This window comes from Ursus americanus, chromosome 20 (assembly GCF_024610735.1).
Source record: "Ursus americanus isolate L20-20 chromosome 20, mUrsAme1.1.p, whole genome shotgun sequence".
Lineage (NCBI taxonomy): Eukaryota > Metazoa > Chordata > Mammalia > Carnivora > Ursidae > Ursus > Ursus americanus.
In genome coordinates, this window is record NC_142146.1 from 33634211 (window position 1) to 33655897 (window position 21687).

General features: G+C 39.4%; 2 protein-coding genes and 2 pseudogenes across 4 annotated transcripts in view; 2 read left to right on the forward strand and 2 right to left on the reverse strand.

Moving 5' to 3' along the window:
• The window catches only part of SLC35G2 (solute carrier family 35 member G2), a 40619-nt gene extending 38829 nt beyond the window's left edge, over window positions 1-1790 (forward strand). The window contains exon 2 of the mRNA XM_045791833.2: window positions 350-1790. Within this exon, the coding sequence (XP_045647789.1) occupies window positions 368-1606 (1239 nt within the window). The 5' untranslated portion in view covers window positions 350-367 and the 3' untranslated portion in view covers window positions 1607-1790. The remainder of the gene's footprint in view (window positions 1-349) is intronic.
• Window positions 1791-7287: 5497 nt separating this feature from the next.
• The window catches only part of NCK1 (NCK adaptor protein 1), an 87290-nt gene continuing 72890 nt past the window's right edge, over window positions 7288-21687 (forward strand). Inside the window, exon 1 of one of the 3 annotated variants that reach the window (XM_045791834.2) lies at window positions 7288-7433. The gene's annotated coding sequence lies outside the window, so the exon portion shown is untranslated. Of the gene's footprint in view, window positions 7451-21687 lie in introns of all 3 variants that reach the window. The other 2 variants (XM_045791835.2, XM_045791836.2) reach the window with 2 other exon arrangements.
• On the reverse strand, window positions 19264-20318 carry LOC148108406 (vacuolar protein sorting-associated protein 8 homolog pseudogene; annotated as a pseudogene).
• Window positions 20800-21659, reverse strand: LOC123788463 (vacuolar protein sorting-associated protein 8 homolog pseudogene; annotated as a pseudogene).

A 21687-nucleotide genomic window follows, 5' to 3' on the forward strand; every position in this document is an offset into this window, starting at 1 on the left:
TAGATAGGAACTTGTGTTCCTTTTTTCTTTTCATTGTTGAAAAGGTTTTATCTATGTTGTTATTTACTTTTCTGTGTTTTTCTTATTGGATGAATGGGGAAACGGGTAGGAATGAAAAGATGAATGAACAATTTCAGTAGTTTGTGGTGTGAAGATAAGTAACAGAGCAGAATGAGACAAAGAATAAGCAGAATGAGAAATAGGGACAGGCATCAAATGAGAGTGAAAAATGCAGGTTTTTCACAACCTCTACTTTGTATGATTAAATTGGTGCATATGATTATGGTAGAAATTAAAACTAAATTTCAACTGAATATGTACATTAGTCTCTTTTTTTTCCCTTAAATAGAGTTGATTATCTGAAGAAATGGATACTTCTCCCTCCAAAAAATATCCAGTTAAAAAACGGGTGAAAATACATCCCAACACGGTAATGGTGAAATATACTTCCCATTATCCCCAGCCTGGAGATGATGGATATGAAGAAATCAATGAAGACTATGGGAATTTTATGGAAGAAAATCCAAAGAAAAGCCTGCTGAGCGAAATGAAAAGAAAAGGAAGAACTTTCTTTGGAACCATGGATACTCGTCCTCTGCCAACAGAAGACCCAATGAATAATGATATTGGACAATTCCAGAGCTTTGCAGAAAAAAATATTTTTCAATCCAGAAAAATGTGGATAGTGCTGTTTGGATCTGCTTTGGCTCATGGATGTGTAGCTCTTATCACTAGGCTTGTTTCTGATCGTTCTAAAGTTCCATCTCTAGAGCTGATTTTTATCCGTTCTGTCTTGCAGGTCTTATCTGTGTTAGTTGTGTGTTACTACCAGGAGGCCCCCTTTGGACCCAGTGGATACAGATTACGACTCTTCTTTTATGGTGTATGCAATGTCATCTCTATCACCTGTGCTTATACATCATTTTCAATAGTTCCTCCCAGCAATGGGACCACTATGTGGAGAGCCACGACCACAGTCTTCAGTGCCATTCTGGCTTTTTTACTTGTAGATGAGAAAATGGCTTATGTTGACATGGCTACAGTTGTTTGCAGCATCTTAGGTGTTTGTCTTGTCATGATCCCCAACATTGTTGATGAAGACAATTCTTTGTTAAATGCCTGGAAAGAAGCCTTTGGGTACACTATGACCGTGATGGCTGGACTGACCACTGCTCTTTCCATGATAGTATACAGATCTATTAAGGAGAAGATCAGCATGTGGACTGCACTGTTTACCTTTGGTTGGACTGGGACAATCTGGGGAATATCTACTATGTTTGTTCTTCAGGAACCCATCATCCCATTAGATGGAGAGACCTGGAGTTATCTCATTGCCATATGCGTCTGTTCCACTGCAGCATTCTTAGGAGTTTATTATGCTTTGGACAAATTCCATCCAGCTTTGGTCAGCACAGTACAACACCTGGAGATTGTAGTAGCTATGGTCTTGCAGCTTCTAGTGTTACACATATTTCCTAGTGTCTATGATGTTTTTGGAGGGGTAATCATTATGATTAGTGTTTTTGTCCTTGCTGGTTATAAACTTTATTGGAGGAATTTAAGAAGGCAGGATTATCAGGAAATACTAGACTCTCCCATTAAATGAATACTTGATTATTATCCTGTTAACATTTAGTTATTACTAGGTACACTGCCATTTTAATGTTTACCTATACATGTCTTGTGTTGTATAACTGACAGAGTGGTATATAAAATTAATATATGCAGATGTAGGAAATTTATTCTAGTCTAATATGTTATAAAAAACAAATATTAAATATGTGAAACACCATGAACCCAGTGTCTCTACTGTTATTAACAAAAGGTGATTGTGGTAGGAGAATGTTAACTTTCATCACTAAAGGACGTAATACTTGAGGAAATGACTGCTTTCAGATGGAACTTCTGTGGCCCTAAAAATTGTTCATGCCCAATGTTCTACAAATGCTTAATAAAAATCCTTCAATATTCAAAATCTTCCTTGGTGAAAAGTACACAATAAGATAAAATGCTTAATACCAAGCCCTGTTTTGTCATCTGCTTACATTAGAAACTAGAGGTGACTGGGTTGGGTAAGGGAGCTTGAGTTGAAGCAAGAAAGAGGGAACAAAGGAAAACAGCTGGTTTTTCAATGACCATAGTGGTTGTCCTACTTTCAAACAGGAAATTGGTCTTTCCTTTGCTATGGTTATATTAGGTAATGCATAGGAAATGGAAATAGGGAGAAGACTGGATTCTTGACAGCTCTACTTGGTTTATGCCATTTTGTGCCTGATGGTGGGAGACTTAATGTTGGGGCAGGGTCTATTTTTCCTCAGTTTTACAGTTCTTTTCCAAAACTTCCCTAGTTTATGATTTTGTAGCAAGTACATGTGTGAGCTGCAGTAAAGGTACTCCTTATCCCTGAAAAAAGATGCTAACGAATCACAGTATAGCAGAAAACTGATACAACATGGTAACTTGAAATTCTTTTCAAAAGGGCATAAAAGTTGGTAAAAGCATATAAGGTAGCATTAACTTGGGTCTAATTTGGGCAATTTTACTAATTTAGCACAACAAATGTTGATATGGTTATTAAGCTATTGTTATTTAGCACCAAATTCACTCTTCTGTACTTACTTCTGTGATGCTATGGCTCAGACCCTACAAATTATATTTTTCCTATGCTGGCTGGTGTCTCACTAGGTTCCATCAATAAAGGGCATTAGAGGGAGACTAGAAGACAGGAGAAGGGGAGAAAGGATTTCCTCCTTTCCATTTGTTTGCAGTTTCTGTCATTGTTACCCCAGCAATAAGCAATAGCCCTTCGCTCCAGCAGCAGCAATTGATCTTAGCCTTGAGGTTCTTTTGGTACTACTCCGTCCCCTAGCAGCCTCATCATATCCCTCTCAGTAGGAGGAGGACCAGCTAAATAGCATCCTTTCTGGGATCTGAGCTATAGCTCAGCTAGGTCATTCCTCTGAGCTTCTGAGACCTTATAGTCCAACCTTGACCCCTCTTTTTTACTTGCCCTAGGGTGGTAGCTGCTCCGTACAGTTATCACCTCTGGGCTCCTGCAGTGCTCCCTTTTTGCTTTTTCAGTCCATCAATACCCAATACTAGATTCTTTCTGTTGTAATATCTTGTGATTTCTGTCTTCTTGACTAATATGTCTCTAAAACATTTCCCCAAAGAGCCCACCGTCATTAGTAGGGTATCTGTGCTTTTGGGATGATGTTAATGTTCAGATTTTCCAGGAATTACCAGACACTGGCTCTCAACTATCCAAACTGAAGAAATCCAAATTGAAGCACAGAAAGAAAAAGTTTTGGGGCGCCTGGGTGGCTCAGTCGTTAAGCGTCTGCCTTCAGCTCAGGGCGTGATCCGGGTGTTCTGGGATCAAGCCCTGCTCCTTCGCTGGGAACCTGCTTCTTCCTCTCCTGCTCCCTCCGCTTGTGTTCCCTCTCTCGCTGTCTGTCTCTCTCTCTGTCAAAAAAAAAAAAAAAGGAATCTTAAAAAAAATTTTTTTAAAAGAAAAAAAAAGTTTTGAAAAAAAAATGGGCAGAGCCTGGAATGGCCTGTACTAAGGACCAAGAAGTCTAGCATAAGTGTAATTGTAGTCTCAGAAAAGGAGAGAGAGGGAAAGGGGCAGAAAAAAATATTTGAAGAAATATTGGCCAAAAGATTTCTAAATTTGATAAAAGGAAACAACAACATGAATCAGTAATTCACAGATACAGGGAAATAAGTGAACCCCAAGCAGCATAAATACAAAGAAAACCACACCTAGAAACATAGTGCAACTGCTGATAAACAAAGATAAAGAAACAAAACTTTAAAAGCAGCAAGAAAAAAAGACATATGACATACGGGAAAATAGTAATACAGCTAGCTTCTCGTCAGAAACACTGGAGGCCAGAAAAAAAAACAATGACATTTTAAAGTGCTGAAGAAAACCCACCTGATGGCTTCTTATCACCTATAGGATAAAGGCTAAGGTCCTTAACTTCTATAACCTGCTATTGCTTACTTTTCTAGTCATCTTCCGCTCCAGCAATATTGTGTAATACCTTTTCAATTGTGTAATACCTTTTCAATTGTGTAATACCTTTTTAAATGCAGGCCCCTCTATGTGGAAAACCCATCTCATCTTTGCCTGCTTATTTGCCTGACTAGCCTGACCACACGACTCCCCCTGTGGTTTAATGTCTCCCTGCCCATATCTATAGTTGTCTTAACTATGTTAATAATAAATATATTTAAATCTCATTCTCTGACACTGGATTGAGCTCCTTTCAGTTAAGGCTGATCTTTAGATTTCCAGCATCTATTATAGTGCCTACCACAGAGTGGACTCGGTGAATTTTTGTTGAATTAATTCCAATAAAGGCATAACAACACTCAGTCCAGAAATTAAATTTAGTTCCCAGGGTCCACTAATTTCTATACTTCACAGTCAAGCTTGTGATTAGTTATTTCTTGTTGATTAGTAAGTAGGGCTTTTTTGTTGTTGTTGCTGTAAACAGTCCTACCTGGCAGTGATGTTAAACCAGATCATCCTCTAATCATTTCTAACTATAAGCTATCAAGTTTCCTGGGAAAGATCTTGAGACATGGAGGCTCATTTTCCCCTTCCTTGTCTTCCCGAATCCTTTCCTTCAGGATTAATGAAGTGAGCTGCCTACATGTTTTTATCCTAGACAGATCAGCTATCCCTAGCCAAAGCCCCATTTCTAATCCATAGGTCATAAGTTTTGTTCTAAATATTATTGTCACCTGATTCTGGCTAGTCCCTGGTCCATTCAACACTAATGAGCAGGGGTGATTCCCATTTTTGGTTTGAGTTCTGCTAAAAGAGAGGAAGAAGTCACGTGCGTGTTTATACTTGGAAATTGGGGAGACAGGGTGTATGGAAGGAAGTCTCTGGGACAACTCCCATCCCATAAGAACATGCACTCCATTCCTTCTAAGTCACCATGCTGCCATTTTATATGACTTTTGCCTATCTACCTTTCTACCCAGTGTTTTCTTGTTTCATTGCTATTTGTTTTTTTCCTTCAATTCCTTCTCCTTTTCATGTTTTTTGAGCTTTTCTTTCTTTTCTTTCTTTCTTTCTTTCTTTCTTTCTTTCTTTCTTTCTTTCTTTCTTTCTTTCTTTCTTTCTTTCTTTCTTTCTTTCTTTCAGATTTCCTGGTAAGAATGGGTGATGGGGAAACTTAAAGAAGGAAAACTAAAAGGAAAACGCATGTTTACAGGGAACTAAAAACCCTTTTAAAAGAAATCTCTTTCCCTTGTTTCTTCTATTGCTTAAATAGGTTAGGTGGCCCACAGTAGTCAAGAGATCTAGATCAAAATCTTGTGAAGGGTCTGTTCAGACCATTGGTTCATAAGTTTAAAATTTAAACTTATGATCTCGGCATATTTTTCTGGGTTTATTTTCCCCACTTACAGCAGTGGTATAAGCTACCTGATGGCAAGAACCACTTCACCTGTTGTATTAACACTCCCAACCCATCACATGTTAAATATGTAAGTAGAATTGAACTGAGCCAGGTTTTGCTAACAGTTTGTTGCATGATTTTGGAGAAACAGTTTTCACCTCTGGATAATCATTTCTCCAGCTCAAAAAATGAATATAATAGCATCTCAATCCATAAACTATATAAGATGTATCAACAAATAAAGCTATTATATTAGCTTGAGCTGCCAATAACAAAATACCAACAACAGAAATTTAATTCTTCCTGGTTCTAGAAGCTGAAGTCCCACATCAATGTGCCAGCATGGTCAATTAAAGGTGAGAGCTCTCTTCCAGGTTTGCACGTGGCCCCCTTCTCCCTCCTCTCATGGTGGAGATAGAGAGCAAACTCTCTGCTGTCTCTTTTTACAGGAACACCAATCCTACAGGATTAGGGCCCCACTCTTATCTCAATCTTAAATACCTCCTAAAGGCCCTATCTTCAAATACAGTCACATTAGGGGTTAGGGCTTCAAAATACGAATTTTGGGAGGGGACTAACTCAGTCCATAGTAGCCATGATAAATATGCAAAGGAATTTAGACCATCAGAACAAATTTAAAGTTCACTTACATTATTCACTTTGGATGCTAATAATGGGATATAGACATAGAGTAGCTGTTGCCCAGAGTTTCATGGTTTATTTGCCAGAGCCAACTTGAAGCCAGGAAGGGGGCGAAGGCGATTTGTGCTTGACTTTGTGATCCTAAATAATGGCAACCAAACCACAGACATCAGAACTCAAATGAATAATTTTGAAGTTAAATGCAGAAAAGTGTGAACCCTTTGGACTTACAGTTAGGGCCAGGATTAAAGAAGGCAATGGAGATGTATTAATGCCTTAAACATTACTTATCACTTATTATGTAGTAGGCAGTGGGGAAAAATACTGACATGGTTCCTGACTTAATGAGTATACCAACTAGGTAGGGATACGGACAAACTCAACAGCTTGTTTGGAAAAAATATCTGTGCTCCATTAAAGGTATCTAACCCAGCAGGCTTCCCTGAGGAGGCGACGCCTAAGCCGAGGGGAGTCATAAAGATGTTTCAGAAGGCATGAGGCAGATTGAGGTGGGGGGCTGCAGTACTGGCGTGAGGAGAACCAACTTACTGATGACCCTGCAGGTGGCTGGGACCGGGCCGCTAAGCATGGGCACGCCTGGCACCGAAGGTCATTGTCCTCCTCACGGCATGGCTACCGCAGCTGAGACTGGAAGCTATCCACGCACCGTGGCACTTGGAAGGCCCTCAGACTCAGCTTATTCTGGTTTGTGGCTCAAATTAACCACACATCTTACATTTTTCTCTCAGGTTCCTATTTCCAGGCCTTTTGGTTTGTTTTTCGTTTTCTCTCCCTGCCCCTAAAAACCTTCTGTCGGCAAGACCCTCTTCAGGTGCAGAAACCAGGAGGAAGCTCCCAGAACATTTGGGGCTGAACTCAAGAAGCAGTAATTTCTGCTGTGGAGTCCCTAACGTGGCGCTGAGGAGGAAGGCCCAAAGTAATCAGCTACAGCAACCGGAGACGCAAAAACGACATGGTCCAGGGTCAGACCAGCCACTTCGCCTCTCGCTCACTCTCTGCAGAACAGCCTGTTTGCTCCACGCCCAGCTCAGCACTTGATTGACAGGAGGGCTGGCCCAATCCGAGCGCGGCGCAGACAGCTCTCGCTTCAGGGATAGGAGAGAAGGGAGCGACTGAACCTATCGGATTGCGCCGGGAGGGGGTTTCCTGCCCGCGCGGATCCGCCTACGGCCTCCCGGCCAGTCGGCGCCGGAGCCCCGCCCGCCCGCCGCGCGCGTCCCGCCCCTCTCCCGAGAGCTACGCGGCGGCAGAGCGGAGGCCTCGTGCCGTAACGGCCATCGCGGCGGCCGCGGTGGTCTCCCGGTGCCCTCCTCAGGTGAGCTGGGGCCGCACGGACCCGGCAGAGGGAAGGTGAGAAGGTCCCGCCGGTAGGCAGAGCACAGACAGCCTTTCCTTTCCCCATGCGTCCACACAGCCTGTTACTCGCTGCGTCGCTTCCTCTTCTCCGGCGAAGTTAGCCCCCCGGGCGCCGTCTGCCGGCCCTGAGCTGAGCCGGAGGGGGCGGGGAGGCCGCTCCGCCGGGTCTGGGCGTTTGCATCGCGGCTCCGCGCGACCCTCTGGCCTGTGCCCTGGACCGCGCAGCCCCAGGCCTCGCTTTGGCTGGCCGCTCCTGCGAGGCTGGGAGGTCGAGTGTACGGCGCTCGCGCTCTCCTGGTTCTTTTTCTCGCTAAAAAGTCCTGTTGCCTGTTGTGGCGTAATCGGAGGCGAGGAAGGTAGGGACGTGGTAGAAGAGGGAAGCGGCGCGCTCACCTCCAGTAGGGGAGGGGGCGGTAACCTGTGCTGAGGGTGGACATCCTGGGATGCGCCCTGTGCCCCCCGCCGCAGCAGTTTCCCTCGTTCTCGGGAAATCTGGGTTATTTTAATCCTGTGGACCTGCTGTAGTTTCGTACGCTTGCTTGTTGCTTCGGCTGGCTGTGAGCTTTTGACTTAAGTGTAATATATCCGGTAAAAAAAAAAAATTATCTCAGTACTTGGTTTCGTGACATTTTGTGGTGTTTCCATAAAAGTTAAATTTGCCGTTAGAAGCTCGGGAAGCTGGATTTTGTTTAGGGCTGAAAACTGTAACCTTATAGGCGCTCACTTAATGTCGAACGATGAGCTGGTCACCTAAAAATAATTCTACCCGTTAGATTTGGTAAGAAAACATAGGAGTTAAGAAAGAATGAAGTTGAGAATTTTCGAATCTCATCTTGGGCGGTGAGCAAAGAAGCTCAGTGTCTGGTCAAAACGGGTAAATGTTGCAAGAGGTATTCATTTTGAAAAGTCTTATTTTGGTAGATTAATGAAAAACCGACTATACAATTTACTAAACACCTGGAAAGCACTGTTCCTAAAATCTTAATCTTCATCGAGGTCACAAAGTAAATGGGTAAATAATCCAAGAGGAAGGTTTTGTTTGATAATTGCCAGTTATATTCAATTCTTAAGTAGGCTCCCATCACGGTTTGATAGTAACAAGAAATATGCATTGGTTGATTAATAGTAGTTTCGTTCCATCCTGATCATAGAGTCTGAAATTTTCTTTTTTGGGAAAATTGTGATCTGGAGAAATTAGCTATAATATCTGTAAACCCTATTCGCAGAGTGCTCAAGATTCGGCTGTGCTTGTTCACATATTAAATTTTAAATTGTTCACTTTATTTTTCTATGCATTATCTTTTAATCCAGATTTTACCAGTGCTTTCAGGTCCACGTAAATAAAATTTGAAGCACACACGGAATGTTTTGTTAGATACTGAATGGTACTTTATGCCCCTGGGTTTATTTTTCTTTTGGACCTTTGAGAACTTTCTTGCCAAAAACTGAAGGTAGATTTAATGTGATTATTGTTATAAATCACTTGTCAGGAGGACTTAATTTAATAAATACAGAATGTAGTCCATTTTTTCTTATCATAGTATCATAGTTTAATAACTTTCACAATTTACTTACCTTTATAATACGGAAAAATACCAAATATTCCCTACCTACATCAGAAGACTAAATGATTTGTTATTTAGTCGATAAGTAAAATTGGAGGAAACTTGTGAAAGCACTAAGCATTTAACAAATTCTTCATAAATACTTGGGTGTGCTGTTTTAGGAAGACAACTGATATTTATTTTAAAAATTTATTTATTTAGAGATCATCCTGCCTGCTCATTTGGGTGAGGAGGAGGGAGGCGCAGAGGGAGAGGGAAAGGGTCTCCCTGCTGGGCACAGAGCATGACCGATGGGACTTTGGGCTGGATCTCAGGACCCTGATATCTTGACCTGAGCCAAAACGAAGAGTTGGTCTCTCAACTGATTGAGCCACCCAGGCGCCTCAGGAAGACAACTAATTCTTAAAGATTATTTAATTAAGACAATAATTCTATCTGGATGATCCTTATTTTACTGATTCCATAGGCTGACTTTGTTTGGTAATATTACGCTTGCAGCTACCTGGACACAAACCTCGGTTTTGTTTTTGACATCCCGTATCCACATAGCATTGGCTAATTTTTGTCAGCCATTTTTTGGTAATTTCTTTGAGATATATTCCTTTCCACTAGCTTGTAATTGCGTTTTCTGGCCTACTCTTTCTCCCTACCCAGTGTGTCCTGCCTTCCACCTTAATCTTAAAATTATGTATTCCCCATGTCCCTCGCTGAAACTAGCAATGGCTTCCTATTATCTACAGAGTATACCTCCGAATTCCTAGTCTTCTAGTAGTCTGCTCAAAACCTATTTTTTTTCTTACGACAGCACTATTTCTCTGTGGGAGCTGTCCATCCTAAACCAATCTCATCCTCATTCAGATTCTGAGTTTTTCTACCTTTGTTGAGAATTTGATTGCCTGTGCATAGCCTGCCTATTCTTTAAAAGAAGTCCCCTACCCCCCAAATTACCAAAGTAGCAAATGAAGTCATATTTTGTTGAAGTTTCGTTTTTGGTCCTGAAGTCAGTGCAGCCTTCCAGGTCCTTCAGTTTTCTGTATTGTTGCTTTCCTTTGAACCCATTGCCCTTACTGTTTTATCATTCCTTGGGTTTTGTTTTGTTTTGTTTTGTTTTTGTTTTTTGAGCTTTATGTGGATTTGTATCATAATATCATGGAACAATACTGTGGGAACGTTGGAATTCCAACCTTTTGTTTTATAGGTAAGGAAAATGAAAGCCATACAGAATAGCTGCACAAAAATTCACACATCTAATGCTGGTGGCAGAGCTGAAACTCACACCTTGATTTCTTAACTTAAGGTCTGTGTATTCTTTTTTTTTGGGTAAGATTTTGTTTATTTATTTGAGAGAGAACAAGTGCGGGAGAGAAAGCACCAGCAGGGTGAGGGGCAGAGGGAGAAGCAGACTCCCCGCTGAGCAGGGAGCCCTATATGGGCTCCATCCTGGGACTCCAGGATCATGATCTGAGCCCAAGGCAGACGCCTAACTCACTGAGTCACCCAGGTGCCCCTTGGTCTGTGTATTCTTTAAAAAAACTTTTTTCCCCGTGTTATTTCCTAAGAAGCTATACTACTTTTCATCTCTTGGAATGCATTTTTTTAAATTGTTTGCTTCACGTTACTTTGCATTTTGTGTCTTTATACCTTCCATAGATTAAAAATTTGTATGTGAGGGCAGTGGGATCTTCATGACTTGGATTGTTTAAATCATTAAAACTGATTTAAAGTCTTTTTCTATGCTTGTTAGATGTATTAACAGCATTAACAAAAATAATATTGTCATTTCTATAGTTGACCCATGATTCATTAAAAAGTGAATGGCTCTCTTAGAATTTTTACTCCTTGAGTTTAGTTTGTTTGAATCTCTTAATTCAAAGAGACTGATTGCTGCTTTGTCCTCTTGTTCATCTGTCAGAAACCTGATTATTGAGCAATCTGTTTATTGAGCAAAATATTCTGAAAACATTTGTTCAGTTTGGGTAGTCAGAGCTTTTTTATATTTGCTCTTGACATTTTTTTTCCCTCTAAAGTGTTCTGCAGCATGGGATTGTCTTGGTGTTTTTGTTTTTGTTTTTTTGTTTTGTTTTGTCTTTTACACTTACGTAGCAAGAGTTGAATAGTGTAATGTAAGGTAGCATAAAAAACTATCAGGTGAAATATTTCTGGGAGAAATGTTTTACCCTTTTGGTTTTAAACAGGTTAGTAGCTGTTTTTCTTTTATTTTTTGTTTATGATGGCTTGTTTTTTGTTTAAATAAATTATCTGCTAAAATAAACCATTAAAACACTGATTCTCTCATTACTAATTCCTGAAATTGTATTTAAGGATTGCTGAATTGGACATAAGTATGGTATGAATAATTTCTGCTTTTGTTGAAACAGACCAAATGAATAAAGCAATGAGAATAGCCTTTAAAAATCGCTTCTCGGCCTTTTGGCTAAGATCATGTGGAGAATAGCCTTTAAAAAATGGATGCATCTAGGGGCACGTGGGTGGCTCAGTCGTTAAGCGTTTGTCTTCGGCTCAGGGTGTGATTCCTGGTGTTCTGGGATCAAGCCCCACAACAGGCTCCTCCACTGGGAGCCTGCTTCTTCCTCTCCCACTCCCCCTACTTGTGTTCCTTCTCTCGCTGCCTGTCAAATAAATAAAATCTTTAAAAAAAAAAAATGGATGCATCTAAAAAGCTTTTTTTGTTTTTTTAGAATCAGCCTTCCAAAAATTTCAGTACTTATTTTCCAAATCATGTTGTATTTAGATCAACTCAAATAATTGATATAACAAAGAATTTAATATGCCCTTGTATTTTTGGGGCATTCCAGCAAAACAAAAATTTATATTTACCACAAAAACATTCTTTTAATTAAATAAGACTTTGAAAAATTTTCCTTAGAAATTTTTTATTGCTTCCAGGTACTATATGTTCTTGCATGATAACATTTTTTATGTTTAGAAACATTTAGAATACTTTGTGTACAGCCCCTTCCCCCCAGAATTCTGCCCTGGGAAGTCAGTTACTTTAATCTTTCTATGTTTTTTTTTCCCATTTCTTTTCCATATTTTTTTTTCCTTCTTAAGATTTTATTTTTAAGTAATATCTGCAACCAGTGTGGGGCTCGAACTCAAAACCCTGAGAACAAGAGTTGCACGCGTCACCGACTGAGCCAGCCAGGCACCCCTCCATATCCTTAAAAAGGCCATATAGAAGGCCTTCCGTGATTTGGCTTTTGCCCATTTCTAGCTGCATCTCTTGCCATTTTCCCTTTCCCCTCCTTTTCCTTTCAAAGGCCAAGATTTTTTTTGCCTTGGAACCTGTGAACATGCTCTTCCCGCTGGGCAGATGGCTCCCTTAGGTTAATTAATGTTAAGTTTGGCTGCTGGTAATAAAAAAAAAAAGACCAAATAATTTCTCTTCTCACTCGAGAAAAATTCAGGGTTTGCATGGGACTCGTTTATTTAAATATTTTTTCCAGGTGTTTTTTTCCCTAGTAAAAATAATTCTGAAATAAAGATCTTTGTATGCAAAGCCTTAGATTTTTTTTCCCCTTTGATTAATTACTGTTGTGGGATGATGCAATTGAAAATGTCATTGATTTCTTTAAAAACTTGTTAGAGAAAGTATCATTTAAATTTTTTAAAATAGCAAAGTACACAAATTTCATTGAATAGCTCAGTGAGTTTTTTTTTTTTTTTTTAAGATTTTATTTTATTTTTTTTGACAGTGAGAGAGGGAACACAAGCAGGGGGAGTGGGAGAGGAAGAAGCAGGCTCCCAGCGGAGAATGGAGCCCGATGCGGGGCTCTATCCCTGAACGCTGGGATCATGCCCTGAGCTGAAGGCAGATGCTTAATGACTGAGCCACCCAGGCGCCCCCAACTCAGTGAGTTTTTATATTTGCATCCCTCACCCAGATCAGGGTATAGAACATTTCCAGCGCTCCAGAAAGCTCTCTCATGTGTCTTCTCAATCACTATTTTCTATCCCCCAAAATTAATCACTGTTGTGACCTATATCATTTTTGCCTGTTCTTGAACTTAATGGAACCATAAAGTATACAGTCTTTTGTGGGTGACTATTTTTGCTTAATATTGTGTTTGTGAGATGCACCTATGATGTTGGGTACAGCAGTAGTTGGTCTTTTTTACTGATAGTAGTTTTCTGTTGGATGAAATACACAATTAAAAAAATTCACCATTAATGGATATTTGGTTTGTAGCTAGTTTTTTAGCTATTGTGAATAAAGCTGCTATATACATTTACCTGCAAGTCTTCCAGTGGGCGTAACAGTCATTTCTTTTGTGTATGTATACCTGGGAGTAAAGTTACTCCTTTCTTGTCTACCAGTTTTTGGACCTGTTGGGAGCAGCTTTCTGTCTTGTCCATAGTAGTTTTCTGGAATTTCTTCCTTTACCATAAGACTAGTGACTTCCCCTTGTCTTTCTTCTGTGTTAAATCTCCTATTTTCTGTGAATCATGTAGTTCTTTTTTTGGTTTGACCCTTCCTTTGATGGAATATATCCCATAGTCAATTCCTGTGAAAGACTGAGATCTTGCATAATAAAATGCCCTCTTTTTTTGTGGTCTTCCCATGGGATTTTGGTGGGTAATGAATTCTAGTTTAGAAATAATTTACTTTCAGAATTCTGAAGGCATCTCTCCATTGTTTTCTGGCTTGTGATCCTTTTGAGAATTTTGAAAACATTCTGATTCCGGATCCCAATTTTTTTTGCTTTTTTGGAATTTTGTATCTCTTGTATTCTGAAATTTTATGATGGTGTGACTTGGCATACATCTGTATTTGTCTGTTTTCCTGGATATTCACTGTGCCTTCAGACCTGCAAAATTACATTTATCAGTTCTGGGAAATTTTCTTGTATTATTTCATTAATGATTATATTAGTCTGCTAGGGCTGCCATTACAAAATACCACTGGCTGGGTGATTTAAACAACAAAAATTTATTTTCTAAGTTTGAATGCTGAGAAGTCTAAGATCAAGGGTTGGTTCCTGATGAGATCTCTTCCTGGCTTGTAGACAGCTGCTTTTTCACTGTGTCCTGTTACAAAGCCTTTCTGTATGGAGAGTTAACTCTCTCCTCCTCCCCTTATGAGGATACCCGGTTAGTTGGATTAGGGCCCCACCCTTATGACACCTCGTTTAACCTAAGTTACCTCCTAAAGTACCTATCTCCAAAATCAGTCACTTTGGGAGTTGGGGCTTCAACATAATGGGGCAGTGGCAGAGAGACACTATTCAGTCCTTAATAGTAGTTTCCTCTCCTTCCTTTTGTTTCTCTCTCTCAAAGTTTTCTGTTATTTCTGCTAGTTCTGTTTGTATCTCAGACTAGTCTTTGGACATTTGTTTTTCTTTTTTCTTTTTCATCTCCTAGTCTTTTTGCTCTATGTTGTATGAGAGGTTTCATTAACTTTATTTCCTAAGCCTTTAGCTGAATTTTTCATTTTTGCCAGCAAGATTTTGATTTCCCAAGAACTCTTTGTTCTTTAAAAATTCTTTTTTATAGAGATTATCCTTTGCTAGTTTCATGGATGCATTTTCTTCTCTAATTTCCAAGGGTATAAAAGTGTCTTTTTTTTGCCCTTGTTTCTTCTTGGAGACTCTCTTCTAAATTGTTTTCTGACTTTTATGTTGGAGGCTTGCTTCAGGTGTCAGTAATCCTTGGATGTTATCTTGAGACTAAAAGCTTGAATTGATGGGGTCTTGAAGACTTTGAGCTTCATTGCATGGCGGTGCAAGTGAGCCATTTTTTTGAGAAAACCTTTATGTCTGGGAAGTATTTCCTCTTGGGGGAAAACACAATCTTCTTGAGGGCTGTAGGTTTGCCCTGTGTGTGAGAGAGAGAGAGAGAGAGAGACTGGATTTCTCATTCCCCATTTTTGGTAGGGTACACAGATTTTTAGTTATATCTGGTGACCCCATTTCAGAGTTGTGTAGCCAACCATCAGGTAGATTTGGGGAGGAAACTTAAAAGGATTTAATTACTTCTTAGCTTTCACCCATTTTTCCTTATTTAACCTTGTCTTTTCTCAGTTTAAGCAGTAGCAGGTGCCACCAGTTCCTGACTCTTGAGGATTCCAAGGTATAAATTGGGTTTTTCAACTCCTGGGTTTGGCTTCACCTTTCTGGAATTCACTGAGGTAGTAAGCAGTTGTCCATCTGTCTTTTTAGGTTACAAAAATTTGTGGCTATTGCTTGCTTTCCTGTGTATTTTGCCTACTGTGTTAATTTCCTTAAAAAGAAAAGAAAACCTATTAGTGTTAAATCCACTATTTTAATTGGAACCTCCCAAAAACCTTATTTGTACTGCCCTAAGGAAGCCAAAAATGATTTTACTTTTTTGAAGGGTTGTAAGAAAAGAGAAATACTTGACAGAAACTGTGTGTGGCCCACAAAGCCTAAAATATTTACTATCTGGCCCTTTAGAGAAAAAGTTGCTTTACCTTGTTATAACGTTTCTGATTTCCTTTAATAAGGCTGTTTCTAGACTACTTTACTCCCCCTCAAGCTTCAGTTTGTAATCGTAGAACTTCCTGACGCTTTTTTTTTTTAGGATTTTATTTATTTATTTGAGAGAGAAAGCACGAGTGGGGGTGAGGGCAAAAGGAGAAGCAGACTCCCTGCTGAGCGGGGAGCCTGATGCAGGACATGACCTGAGCCAGAGGCTGATGCTTAACTGACAGCCACCCAGGCACCCCTGAAGCTCTTTGTTTTAATTTAGTCTAGTGCATGTTGTGGAAGTTGTGACTAAGAATTGGTAGGTTATACTCAATTATCAGAGATAGGAGATTTTTTTTTTTTTTTAAGATTTTATTTATTTATTTAACAGAGATAGAGACAGCCAGCGAGAGAGGGAACACAAGCAGGGGGAGTGGGAGAGGAAGAAGCAGGCTCATAGCGGAGGAGCCTGATGTGGGGCTCGATCCCACAACGCCGGGACCACGCCCTGAGCCGAAGGCAGACGCTTAACCGCCATGCCACCCAGGCGCCCCCATGGAGATTTTTAATGTAAAATCTCAAAAAGTAGGATAAGCAAAATGTTGAAGAAATAAGCCATGGAACATATATATATATGAATATGGATGCATTGTTCTTTGTCTTATCATGTAAGTGCAGAACTTAGGCATGTATACCGTGAAGAACGGGGAAAGGGACAGTTGTTATACTGACAACAGGCTCAAGTCATATTTTAAATGAGTCATTTTTATCGGCCCTCTCTGTAGTTGGTAAATCATAACTGGCAGAATAATTTTGGTTCTAGGCAGGAAGCTGTTCTAGGCAGTCATACGCATATATATATATGTGTGTGTGTGTGTGTGTGTGTGTGTGTTTATACATATATACAGGTATATGTAAAATTGTATTTTTCTACCTGATGTCAGAAATGAGAGGGAGAATTAATGTAAGCCACATGTCAGAGTGGGAGAAACAGGATTACATTGTTATAGGGGAAAAAAATGTCTTTAAGTTCTGGCTGACAGAAAACTCAATTATGTTTAGTCTTAATTGTATGAGCAGTCTCATCACAGATTTCTTGTATAATTATCTTTCATTCCTCTAAATGGTATCTTGTCTTTAGTATTTATCACTGTTATTTATTTATTTATTTATTTATTTGACACAGAGAGAGGGGACATCAGTAGGGGGAGTGGGAGAGGGGGGAGCAGGCTTCCCGCTGAGCAGGAAGCCCAATGCGGGGCTCAGTCCCAGGACCCTGGAATCATGACGCGAGCCAAAGGCAGACGCTTAACGACTGAGCCATCCAGGTGCCCCATCACTGTTATTTTTCAATATGTATATTTCAGAATTGTTTCTGTGAATATACAGACTCATACTCACTTTAAATAAACAGGATCATATGCTACAGATTTTCTAATTTAGAGATTCTGGAGTCAGCTTAAATTTCAGTATAGGCTTCATCACTATTTGTTTGAGCATAGGCCTTTATAAGCCTCATTTTTCTACTCTTAATATGGGGATGATACCTAATCAGAGGATTATTATAAGGTTTAAATGAAGATTCATAACTCCATTTGGCTGCTGAGTAGTGTTTGGTGCACATTAAGGTCTTTAGATGTAAAATATCTGGTTTCAAAATATGTTTTTAAATTTGTTATTGCCAGACTGCTCTTCAGAAAAACATCAATTTACACATTTACCAACAAATAGTGTTCCTTAATGGCATTATTACTCTAATTTTTGCCAACCAGGTAGGCAAAAAACTGACAGAACTAAAAGAATTCAATAAATCCATAAGCAACGTATAAGATAGTTTAGCATGCCCTCTGTGTAATTAGTAGAACATTAAGACAAAAAAAAAATCAAGATTTGAACAACGTAAGTAACAGATGAGTCTAATTGATATATGCATAGAACATTTTACCCAGCACTTGGAGAATACAGATTTTTTTCCAGTGCCTGTGGAAATTTTCCCCAAATTGACATATGCTGGACCATAAAAAACATGGAAATAATTAATTCTAGAGTATGTGCTCTGACATGTTGGAATTAAGCCAGAAATTAATTACAAAAAATAACTAGAAAATTGTCAGCTATTTGGAAACTAAACAATACACTCTCCTAAGTAAGTAACCCAGGAATTAAAGAAATAACATGCAACTGTTTTGAACTCAGTGATGAAAATATGATGTAACTTAAGAGATACAGAGATAAGTCATAGTTAAAGCAAAGTGCAGAGCCTTAAAATGTATATGTTATAATAAAGAATAAAAATAATTGAAGGGACTTCCGGGTAAAAATGGATGAGTGAAAGATGCATTTACTCCCCTCCAAAGCCCACCAAGGTGATAATAAAGGTTATTTTTAACTACACAGGTAAAGAGAATGGGAGAAACAATAAAATTTGGAAGCTGGAAAGCAAACAGACTGATAGAAAATTCCTAGTAGGCTTAAAAATGTTCAGTCCTAAACTGGAAGTAGGAAAAATGGAAAAGAATACTTAGGCTCATGAATTGGCAACATCAGGTACTTTTGTTGAAGAGGGGGTGAGAGTGTTGCTTAAAAATAGAAAGATTGCTTGAAAGTCTGTTTAAGTAGCAGCTCAGTCATAATAGCCAAAAGGTAGAAACAAACCAAATGTCCATCAACTGATAAATGGGTAAATAAAATGTAAATCTACATACTGAAATACTATTTGGAATAAATGGAATGAAGTTTTGATACAAATTTTAACGTGAATGAACCTTGAAAACATGTTAAGTGAAAGAAGCCAGTCACAAAAGACCATAGATTTATGATTCCATGTGTATGAAATGTCCAGAAAAAGCAAATATATAGAGACAGAGAGTAAATTAATGGTTGCCTAGGGCTCAGAGTAGGGGAGATTAGAAGGAAATGGGAAATGAGTGCTCAAGGGTATGGGTTTCTTTTGGGTGGGATAAAGATGTTCTAAAATCAATTGTGATTTTGGCACGATTCTGTGAATATACTAAAAACCATTGAATTGTACACTTTAAATGAGTCGGTTGTATAGTATGTGAGTTATATCTCAGTAAGCTATTACCAAAAAAAAAAAAAAGGAAAAAAAACTGCTCAAACCTAGATCTCTTCATCAATTTGTATAGCTAAGTGTCTGCCTTCTTTACTGCCCCAGCAGAAGACTGAAGATTTATCCTCTGTAGGTAACAAAACAGAGTGTTTCTGAGAGAAGGGTGGGCACTAGACATAATTGAAAACCAGGTATCCTATAGAAAACATCTGAATTAAATAAATGTACTGAATGTTGGGACTTTTACTAAGGCCTCTTCTATATTGCTCCCAGAATTCCATCAATCAAGTAGCAATTTAGAAGATGCTTCTCTTAACTAAGCCCAAGGGGAAAAAATTGTAAGTCATTCACAATCAGCTTTTAGGGCCCTACTTTTATTTTATTTTATTTTATTTTATTTTATTTTATTTTATTTTATTTTATTTTACTTTACTTTACTTTACTTTACTTTACTTTATCTTATTTTTTAATCAGTAAGCATTTATTGAGCAACTACCAAATGTAAACCTTATGCTGTGTGTTTTGGGGGATAGCAGAGAAATAGAAGACTCTTGTTTTGCAGTTCATAATCTTGAATTCATTAAAGAACAGTCCTAAGAAATACATTGAAAAGAACAGGTTTAAGACACGTCTTACCAAAAGTGCTCAGTAAATAATTGGAGTTGATGGAAGGTAGGTGAGGCCCAGTCAGTCAGGTAAGTATAATCAATAAAGAAATGATATTTTGTATAATAGTAAATTTTCTATAAATTCACTTGTCGAATATCTAGGCTGATGATATCCATATGTACAATGAGGGCTTCCACATTTTCTGTTAACTTTATATCTTGGAAATTAACAATCAAGTCTTTTGTTACCTGGGGTGGGTATCCCCACCAATTTATCACTTAAAACACATGGCTCAGGGCTCTCCAGAAATACTCCTTCGGCCACTGAATTCTCAATTTGTCTTATATCTAGCTAAATAAAAGATTCTTTTGCCGTAGTAGCAGGCAGTAATCAACTGTGACAGGCACCCTGTCTTAAAAATGCTGCTCCATCATTTAGATTTTTCCCTGGTCTGGACACTTTTTCAGAGCTTGATCTGCACACTGGAATAGGATTTCTACCATCTGATCTGCAACCACAGCCTTTGCTTACTGGCATCTCCTGATAATCTCACTACTGCTTTTGCTTTTCCTTCATGGAAAGACCATGCAAGAGCCAAGGCTTCTGTAAGACAGTCTTGTTTCAGGAGATGATCCACTCTCTCTTTCCACCTTTTTGGCATCATCACATAAACAGATTTTGTCCCCAAATAAAAGATTTGACAACCATAGCTACTAGTGGCTGTGTAGTGCCTAGCTAACATTTCCTCCGGTGGCTAGTGATTTGAAATGGCTGCTGTTATAGACCAACTGAACTTCTGAGATCTCTACTGTTTACAATTCCTCTTGAGTCAGCTGATCAATCACATGCAAGTTCTCCACACTGTCCAAGAGCACAACTGTACATGAGTTTATCCAAGTAAAGTTGATGAGGTCATAGTATAGGTGAAGGTGCTTTTGTTTATAAGTAAGTTGTATTGCTTCAGATTCATCTTTTTTTTTTTTTTAAAGGTTTTATTTATTTATTTGACAGAGAGAGACAGCCAGCGAGAGAGGGAACACAAGCAGGGGGAGTGGGAGAGGAATAAGCAGGCTCCCAGCAGAGCAGGGAGCCTGGTGCGGGGCTCAATCCAGAGACCCTGGGATCACGCCCTGAGCTGAAGGCAGATGCTTAACGACTGAGCCACCCAGGTACCCCACTCCAGATTCATCTTTTAACCAGTAGCAAATGAATAACATCTCTGCAGAAGTCAAGTATGGGGTTCACATAATTATGTACTGCCACAAAGTGCCAGGCCAGCAATGGAACACTGGGAGAATCTGTCCATAGGGAAAAGTCATCTACACTTTCAAGGATTGTTTCAATCCAGTGACCAATATCTTTGTTAAGAATGCCATGACCAAGGAAAACTGTGTGATGGGATGATCTTTCAACTTAGGCTTAGAATGGAGAGGCTCAATACAGCAAACTTCACCCTTGGAATCACTGAACAGACCCTAGAATCACATGTTCTCTTAAATGTCAATTCAAGGGGCGCCTGGGTAGCTCAGTCTGTTAAGCGTCTGCCTTCGGCTCAGGTCATGATCCCAGAGTCCCGGGATTGAGCCCTGAGTTGGGCTCCCTGCTCAGCGGGGAGTCTGGTTCTCTCTCTCCCTCTGCCCCTCCCTCCTCTCCTCCTTTCTCTGATTCCCTCATTCTCTTTCTCTCTCTCTCTCTCTCAACTAATAAAAAAAATCTTTAAATGTCAATTCAAAAACAGAGCCTCTGCTGTCATTGCAAATTGTAAGAGTTGTATCATCTCTAAACTTAATATGCAATATTGCTATTCTGGAGGATGAGCATCTCTTATTGATGTTAGAAATTTTCCACTGGCCAAATCCCACATCATGATATGTCCTTTAGCAAACCCACAGAGAAGTCTTGAGTAGTCATTGTTAATACTGAAGGCAGAGATGGCTCCATACTGACCTCTAGCACTATTGTTACCCAGACAGTTGCAAAGCTTGATTCTAATCACATATTAAAGACAATCCGGGAGATGTACCCACTGCTATCAGACTGGACACTGCAATTGCAGTAGGCAAGCCAGCATCCACTTTGTCAGCTGCAGACACTATCTGGTCAGAAATTCCCTTCAAAAGTGAATGTCACGTAAATGACTGATACGGTGTAAAAGAATCTGGTAATTTCTTCTTCCTTTTTAAGTTGGTACTGTCTCCACTATCTGAACTTGCCACAGATGAAGTATCATAGGAGTGAGAATCAATAGTATCAATGTTTAACAATGTAGGATCCTTAAGAACAAAAGACTCCTCTTTGATCAGCCTCACTGAGTATGCTTTCCAGTGTTGGAGGAGTATCAACTTGAGTAATATCAAACTCCTTGTCATCAGTCAGATCATTTTTGAACTCTTGTTCCTTGTCTAGATCTATGTAACAGAATTTTGAAAGCGAAGCTTCAAGATTGAAAGACTTATTTAGCTCTTCTTCAACAGTCTTGGCACAGAGGCTCTGTTCTATCTACATTTTTGTGGTCTGGTTCATTTCCCATATTTACTTTTAATAATTGTAATTCAATC